At 45.1% G+C, this 9159-nt stretch overlaps 1 protein-coding gene across 5 annotated transcripts in view; it reads right to left on the reverse strand.

Annotated features, from left to right (window-relative positions):
- dnmt3bb.1 (DNA (cytosine-5-)-methyltransferase 3 beta, duplicate b.1) overlaps positions 1-9159 on the reverse strand; it is a 53084-nt gene that overhangs the window by 17486 nt on the left and 26439 nt on the right. For all 5 annotated transcript variants that reach the window (XM_042225064.1, XM_042225062.1, XM_005933197.2 and 2 more), the window contains 4 exons: positions 8178-8319; positions 7969-8091; positions 7205-7249; positions 7037-7113 (listed from right to left, as the gene is read on the reverse strand). In XM_042225064.1, coding sequence (XP_042080998.1) covers positions 7037-7113; positions 7205-7249; positions 7969-8091; positions 8178-8319 — 387 coding nt within the window. The remainder of the gene's footprint in view (positions 1-7036; positions 7114-7204; positions 7250-7968; positions 8092-8177; positions 8320-9159) is intronic.

Here is a 9159-nt window from a genome sequence, read left to right on the forward strand (position 1 = left end):
AAGTGTCTGCGAGTCTGCATTTGGGTCCCATCCTGCCTGCCGCACTCAGCTATTCATGACATAACGTATAAGAACACTTGCCAATAGCACAGGTTTGTAGCATTTTGATTAAGACTGCAGGGACTAACTGAATGCAAAGTGAAGAGCATATATGCTATAATTTTCAGTGTTACCACAGTACATCATGGGACAACCAGTCGAGGTGTAATGTGTTTAATAAAATCACTTTCTGTATTTGTGTGAGCAGTTTTCTGTGAAGCGTTATCCCAGGAGAGGCAGAGTTCTGGGCTTTCATGAAGTGGAACAGAAGGAAAGAATGACACAGGACAGGTAAACAGGTAAACTTAGGTAACCAGCAGTTAGCCCCATTAAAATGATTTCCACTGATGCGTGACGGTTTGCTGATTTCAGCCTGTCCTTCTGTTCAGAAAGGAGGCAGGTTGCTCTCTTGTGGTGTTCATGCCTGAAATAACACCACATCTCGCCGATGTTACCATAACAACAGCAAGTAATGAGAAATGACTGTCACTCGCTGAAAAACCCATAATGCTGGATTTACTGTAGGGTGAAATTTATTTTACAGAGATGCACGGCCTCGACCGCATAGTTCCGCCATAAATAACACATTACTTGAAACCCACACAACCGCGAGTTAAGCGAGAACCTGCACTCGGTACTTTGTCGAGCCTGACACACCCATCATAAGAGAGCCGAAAAACAAAACCTGGCACAAACCACATGTCTGGAAAAATGGCGTATGTTGACAGAGTGTATAGGGCGGCTAATTTATTTTCCGAGATAGCACAACAGGTATCTACAATCAAATAACTTTCATAAAATTATATATGCGGACAAAAAAATGCAATTTGCTGTTCTCTTTTGATCTCTTTATTTGGTTTGTCACATACACTCGCTGTGTAGGTTGTTGCTACCATGGAACTGAACCATGTATATGTACATAGGAAGTAATTACTGTGAGTTCTACTACAATTAACAATATAGTCGCTCCCTCATTACGCACCCTACAAAAGTCCGTATATCGTTGTTTCCTCTCTGTACGTTTCAATGAGATCTATTGGAGGGAAAAGAAACATTTCCCTAGCATGTAAGGTCCATGGAACTACGCGAAACGGCGTTTGATATGTCCAGAGTGTTTTGCCTTCTGAAGGCTCAGGCTTAGACACTTACCAACTAAAGGGAACCACTTTCAGAGTTCAACATAGCTTATTCTCTAGCGCGTACTCAGCTTGTTTGATTCTCGCAAGTGTGTTTGGGATAACTTCGTCACTGTGCATGACCCAAATTCAGCTCAAGTTTTATTCAGCTGAAGCCACCACATCATCCCAGATTAGTTCTCGCAACCTCTAGAAATCCTTTTGTATTTCACTAGAGCTCTTTGAGTGCGCTAGAGAGCTTCCCTCAGTTACGGTACTGCAGGTGCTCAGCAGTGTCGCTGATATGCTCTTGCTAGGAACACACGACCTGCGTATCCTACATCTCGTTTCCCACTTTATATCAACTTTGTAATGAGTCACTGGTACTTTACTGACTAGTTGGTGTGTGTTTGTGCTGATGTGTGCAGAGTTTTACACCGTTTGCTGTTTTTCAAATCATATCAAATGAGTCACGAGCTAATAACTATAAACTCTCTGACATGCTACATACATGTCAAAGGTTGGTGCTCTGACAAAGAGATTCTCTGTCCCCACTGCCCTTCTGCAAAGGCTTGAGCCCTTCAGTGAGATCATTGACAAGACTGCCAACTCCTCTACATGGATGACAATAATCTGAAGGCCAGCAGTGAATGAAACATTTATTCACTGATCCACACCACTAGGATCTACAGCAATGACACTGGAATGTCATTCAGACCAGGAGAGTGTAGTTGGATGAAACTGAGGGGCTTGCACTACAATAAGGCAACACTGCAGACAGTGAGGACCACTACAAGCACCCGGGTTCCCTAGTTCACCCCAACTCCAGCTGTGAGACTGTACACTAATCCGAAGGATTCAGGCCAAGGACTAGTGAGTGTCAGATCCACAAATCAAGGTTGAAACAACAATAGAATAGAATAGAATAGAATAGAATAGAATTCAACTTTATTGTCATTGCACATGTCACAAATACAAGACAACGAAATGCAGTTTGCATCCATCCAGAAGTGCTTTAGCCATGATATGGATATATTACAGAAATGGGTCTGTTATAGGTATGTTATGAATCTGCTATAATTATAAGTATGTACAGGCTGTAGTGGGTATACAAGCTATGCGCAGGCTATGAACAGGATATAAATATGAAACTATACAGAAATATGAAATATGAACTATGCAAGTTATAAACAGTTGTAGAATTATAATAATTATTGTACAGAATGATTGTTTATGCAGCATTTACAGTAGTGCAGTTGAGATCAGTGAGATATGTGGCTACTTTCTACAGTGGTTATATAAAGTGCTGGTGGTTGTGAGTGGTGGTTCAGCCATGTTATTTTTGTGTGTATGAGGGTACAGTTGTGCATTTGTTTGTTTTTGTCCATTGTGTGTGTGTTCAGTTGTAGGTGGGAGTTTGTATGTTCAGTCCATGAGTTTAATGTGGGTCAGAGTTCAGGAGTCTGACAGCTGTGAGGAAGAAGCTGTTCTGGTACCTGGTGGTCTTAGTCCGGAGGCTGTAGCGCCTCCCAGAGGGCAGGAGGGTGAAGAGTCCATGTGCTGGGTGACTTTGATGATTTTCCCAGCCCTTTTCAGACACCGCTTCCTGTAGATGTCTTTTATGGCAGGAAGTGGTGCTCCGGCGATGCGCTGGGCAGTTTTCACGACCCTCTGCAACGCCTTCCGGTCTGAGGCAGAGCAGTTCCCGTACCAGACTGTTATACAGTTGGTCAGGATGCTCTCGATGGTGCAGCGATAGAAGTTCACCAGGATGTCTGAGGACAGGTGGTTCTTCCTCAGAGTCCTCAGGAAGAAGAGGCGCTGGTGAGCCTTCTTGACCAGCTTGGAGCAGTTGGTCGTCCAGGTGAGATCGATACTCTATCCATCGTTGATAGCGCTGGAGATGAAGTGTGGTCGTAACATGTGTGGACGGACCGTAGAGATCCTCGAGGATACGTAGGTATGGGGTTGGTAAAAGCAGTACCCTAAAATGGTATATCTGCCACTCTAGGGGAGTATTGTCCGGGAAATCCAAAGAGACCATCGTAACATGGCGACCCCAGTCGCTCAGGTCAACTAACCACTGTAATAAAGGTATTTCACTGGACACGTCGAAAAATCAATGAGGCAAATAACACAAAGGAGTAAACGTGTGTCATACAGTCTGCTTAGTCTCTTCCGCACAGCTATCCGAGCTCCCAACATTATTTGGGCTTGTTTTGCATTCTGCAAATAACACAAATACTCTTATCACGTCTGATTTTAGCAGCTCCGGCCACATATGTGTAAATAGGTCACCTGTTCTACCATAGACTCAGCTTATAAGGACCGCCGGTCCTGCCAAAACAAAGCCTTCTGTGTTCTTCCATGACAACAGGACACACATGGGTGTGATGAGATAATCGTAAGTAGTGCCTTAACATCCTGCCAATCTTGCACAAGGCAACTAGGAGCTGCATAATGTAATCAACATAAGCACGAAAACACTTAAGCCTTGCAATTAATTATCAAAGTGATTCACCTTAGATACCAAACCACAAGCTTATTAGCCCTAAATTCCCTCTTAAGCACAAACACACACACATACACATAAAGTCTTTGACCTGACCCATATGTTTGGTGGGATAAGTCCACTTCACCTCTGAGTCTATGATTACAGTGTTTGCTTTAAATTCCCTATTAGTGCACTAACCTGTCCTCACACGTTAGCACACAGACAGTCTCATTAACAGATTTCCTCTGCATTCATTTACCTTTACGTTGTGCTTGCGTAAAGACGACAAAGGTCTCAGTATGTGAGGTCAGTAAACAGTGAACAAGAAGATAAAGCTGTCCTCTACTCGTTCATCTACTAAAAGGTAATTACAGAGGCATAAGCAAATATTTAAACTGGTGCAGAAAAAGCAGGTTATACTTTTAATTTCTTAATTGCCCTCCTTGTCAATGACATAATCGAGTTATATAAAAGAGCAGAGCATTGTCCCTTCCAAAGTTCAATGTGAGGTCTTAAAATGTTTAGTTTGGCCACCTAATAATCCAGGCTGACACACCAAAGTCAAAACCAAAGTTAGAAACATTGTGGACTTCATGCACTAGCAGCCTGCAGGGGGCAACTCCTCCAACTGCAATAACAAGTCTGCTTGTATGGAAAACAATGGAAAAATTCTCTGCTTCTCTATATTTTTCCCTTAATTTATGACCACGGAAACAGTCGATGGTTTCAATCGCAGGTTTTAAGACCTATTTATTACAGTATGATGGTCATATTTTTATTGTAACATTTGACTCTCAGAAGTATTATATATATTGAATGAGTGGCAAAAAAAATTGAACGGAATGGACAACTTTAGATTTGAGTCGCAGATAGCTGCTTAAGCCACCACACACAATGTGTATCTTTCGAGATAAGTTGCGTTAACCACAGCAATTGGGTATTAGGTATCGCTGTAAGAACGGGAGTAGCTATGTGAGGTTTAGTAAATGGTGGGAGTGGGTGGAAGGAGTGCAGCGGATGTGTTTGGTGATTGGAGATGTGATGAGATGTGGACGGATAGGAGTGTGTATTGTCTTGATTTCGATGAGTGGATTGTGACAAGAATGGCAGTGGAATGTGATTGACGAGGCAGTTGCGATGAGAGTTTGGGGACGTGATCTGGTGGCGTGACGGATGGTGTCGCGCGACTGGAGGACATGATGGATGGAGATGGAACCGTATGGGATGGATGGATGAGAATGTGGAGGATTATGGATGGATGAAGGATGGATGGATAGATTGGATGGATGGATGGATGGATGGATGGATGGGATGGATGGATGGATTGGATGGATGGATGGTTGGATGGATGGATGGATGGATGGGATGGATGGATGGATGAATGAATGGATGGATGATGGATGGATGGACAGATGGATGGATGGATGGAATGGATGGATGGATGGATGGATAGGTTGGATGAATGGATGGATGGATAGTGGAGATGGATGGATGGATGGATGGAGGGTTGGATGGATGGATGGATGTTGGTTGGATGGATGATGGATGGATGGAGGATGGAGGATGGATGATGGATGGGATGATGTACGGATACGTGGGGTAACCGGACACGCGACGGACGGACGGCGGGATTCCGGATTACAGAAGGCTGGATAAGTGTCGGTACAGATGGATGTGATGGTATGCCCGGACAACGGCAGGAATTTGTGGCAATGGCAGACCTAGCGGGACGAGAGGAGGATGGGAATGGATAGCGAGGTGGGAATTTGAACCGGCAGTCAATGGTACTGCATTGGAGAATTGCATGGAATGGATCACCAGATGTAGATGCATTGGGAAAATGGACTAAAGGATGGATGAGTGAAACAAGATTAGACGAGACAGGGCCACCAGCTGCTAGCAGGTCTGTCCCGTAAGTCGCGAAAATCTCGGACCACGGACGGTTGAATGGTATGGATGTGATGGTTACATAGAGAATTGGCATGCGATGCGTAGGTGGTAAATCGTACCTCAGTATTAAGACGAAAGCACGCGGTCTGGAGACGAAGAATCGGATAGGATGGCGTATGGATGAATGGGGATGGACGGATGGATGGATGATGGATGGATGGATGGATGGATGGAGGACGGATGGATGGACGGACGGACGGACGGATGGATGGATGGATGGACGGACGGATGGACGGACGGACGGGCACCATCTCCAGCAGTCTTAAGATCATCTGATACACTAAAAAATTTCTATGGTTATTACTTGAGCGCTTTCCTTGATAACATCGGTCGATAGAATCTGTGACTAGAGCCTGCGTTTCCACGGTGCCATTGCATTTTTGTTTTGACGGGCCTCTGTCGTCCCACGAACTCCGAGGGAGCGTGTGGAGACAGAGCAATCGTCTAATTAATTCCTCCTTCACATTGACGCTGGCCGCTGTGCGTCCACTCTCATTTCACGTCATTTCGCTTATTCGTCTCTGTTCCATCGTTGGTATCATAGTGATAAAGTCCACGGCTTCCGATAACCTCAGCTGTAGATAGACAGCGCCTATTCAGAAGCTGATGGGAGGATGTGTGACCGAGGACCGAGAGGCATCAGCTCCGAACGCTGAAGCTGACGCCCTCGGGGTGACGCAGCACAACTCTTTGATTTCATTATTTAAAAAGAAGAAAGAGCTTTTTGTCCCCTCCAAGAGTACCAGTTTGCATGTTTGTAAGAATCAGATAATAGACACGGTGTAAATCTTATCAGCGTGGCCTCTGTCGTTATTATCACTATCAGCAGTTTGATTTTCTAATCAGAAGGTTGCTGGTTCAATTCCCCGTCTGCTCCAGTCTGCATGCCAAATATCCTTGGGCAAGGCACTAGCCTGTGAGCGTTAGCTAGAAACCATGGAGGAGTGTGTGAGCGGGGCAAGTGTTGTTGCTGCTGCTCACACTGAACCCAGAGCGTCTCAGCTTCGTATCTATTCTACTTTCAGATGTTCGTATGGTAATTACACCACGCCGCCGTCACTCAGCGCCTTAATCTGTTTAGCTGAGAACACCTTCATCATCATCATCATCAAAAGCGCCCCACTCTCACTCTGTTTCCTATGGAGCGTTACTTCCTCTGACACAACCAGCTTTACGACTCCTGTCAAATACTGGCTTAAAGCCAACGTGTAGCCCAATGGCGATATTACAGGGTGTGTGTGTGAGTGTGTGTGTGTGTGTGTGTGTGTCTGTGTGTGTGTGTGTGTAGGGGGTTTTCATTAGTCCAAACAGATTTAGAATTTATATGAAGACACTACTGCGGCAGTTAAATTTTACGAGCGTCTGGGTCATATGTATCGTTGACGAGTCCTCGCACGCTGTAGCCTCTGGATCATGTGACGTGTGTCTGCCGCTCTACCTTGCATGTTGGGCACAAGCCTCCTTCAAACAGCGGGTGGAAGGTTGCACTCGTCTTCCCACAAGACAGACAAAACTCTGCCAAAGACACACACAGAAAAACACAAAGATCAAAGCGGGATTTACCTGCCAAGGATCACGAGTCACAAGCACAGGTGGGAATGTTTACCTTCGATACTTCTTTTATTCTTCAGAACTTCATTCACCATTTGTTCTGGCAGGAAAACACAGGAGATGTAAAAATAGGAAAAGTGACATAAACTGCGAACTTTTTACGACTCAACCAACATAAAGAACAAAAATAATTCAACTGAAAGCACAAACTGATAGATATGAGATCTGTGTTAGACAGAACAGCTGAGAATATCACCTCTAATAAATTGTTTCATTCTCAAAAACATAAAAGCTTGATTTTTCCAACATTATGCTTTAAGTGTAGTTTAGTCCTAATCACACACTTTATTGTTTGAATATGATTCTCTGAACTGGATATTTTTGTTCTCAATACACATTTACACATAAATGAGCCGAGATGTTGGGAGAGTTGCTCATTTCCAGCTCTTTATGTTTAACCTTGAACTCTACCAGAGTAGCTTTGCATGATTCAGATCATAATAATCCTTCTTTATTTAATACTGGGCCTCGAGGCAGCCCCTCAGTTCAGCCCCTGTCTAAAACGAGTTGTTTTAGCTCCTCCTGCTTTTGAAAGGCTGCAGTTTTGAGGAACAGGTGGGCGGGGTTTCCCTCTCTGTGACATCATAAGGATGCTGTAGTGTAAAAACTGTGATAAAACGGGTTCAGTGTGTCTCTGAGCACATCCTTGAAACATACAAATGTTAAATACATAACTTACACCAGATTTGCTGACATACATTTCTAAATAACATCCTCCACTTTGTGAGGGTTCACTGAGTTTAACCTTTGACCTTTTACCTCTGTTGCACAGCTCCTCGGGGGCGGCCTTGCTCTTACACAGGCTGAGTTTGGGCCGCTTTGCGCTGGGGAAGTACTCGCACAGGGACACGTCGAGGACGTGGTGCTCCAGAGGGTTACTGTCTGCGGACACATACAAACACACTTACATCCTGCAGCCTGTTTGGGATCAACAGTGAATGACAGTGTGGCTCTGCTGCCTTGCTCACTGGCACTGTGTGTGGGTTTCAGTCCTTCCTCTCCTTTGGGCAGGAAGCCCCCATTGGCCCAGTCCAGCATGGGTTTGACCTGGTCCTCTGGGCTATTCGACTTGCAGGGAGGAAACGTTTTCTCTGCTCGGATGCTCGCCATCTGAGGGGGAGACAGACGTTATCCTACCTGGGACGGACTGAGCACGTGCAGATTCAGGTGAAACCACGGTGACAGAAAGCATTTTACACACAGATGGGAAAAAGGATTCAGATGCTCCACACGGGCATTTAAGGCACGACAAGCCAGGCGGGCGACGCTTGAGCAGTAAAATGTAAAACAGACTAAATCAGGAGGGCGCTTTGGGTTCCTGTAAATTACTGCCGTCTGTGCCTGCAGGAGGAGCTCAGTTTGTTGGGACGGCTCAACAAAACGCTGAAAACCGAGAAGAGAAACAGCTGGAGGAAGATTTATCAGCTGGTCAGGTGACCCGTCAGCGCTGGGTCACATGATCGGGCAGAGCTGCAATTATAAAACTCGTTTGTAAAATAACCGTGTGAAGACTCTCCTGGTGAGAAAGCCCCGAACGCTTTTAGCAGGAAGACGAGAGGCGAGCAGCGAAGGGGCGGACGGGAGACGAAAGACGGCGGCACGAAAACGCCCGGAGGCCGTCTCTCTCTCTCGCACACGCTCCGTTACACAAACACAGGTGATTATGAAAGATGTCGAGTTAAAGTAAACCGAAGCTCTGTTTCTTCTAACGATTGTTTGTGCGTTAAAGACTAAAGCTGACTGTGTTCCAGTGTTTGTGATGAAGTCGAGTGGCTGCAGACTCGTTTACTCATAAAATACATTTCTGTTCCTCTCACACTCAAATCCTCTCGCATTAACACGTTTATCTGTGCAGCCCTGAGACAGTTATTATCTGAAATCAGATCCTCTGTGCCGAGCGTCCCGTCCTGCCTCCATGTTTCTGGTTTCTGCAGGAAAGGAAACGTCTCC

The sequence above is a fragment of the Haplochromis burtoni genome, unplaced genomic scaffold (assembly GCF_018398535.1).
Source record: "Haplochromis burtoni strain Fernald_Lab_line unplaced genomic scaffold, NCSU_Asbu1 Contig_159, whole genome shotgun sequence".
In the NCBI taxonomy this organism is placed as follows: domain Eukaryota; kingdom Metazoa; phylum Chordata; class Actinopteri; order Cichliformes; family Cichlidae; genus Haplochromis; species Haplochromis burtoni.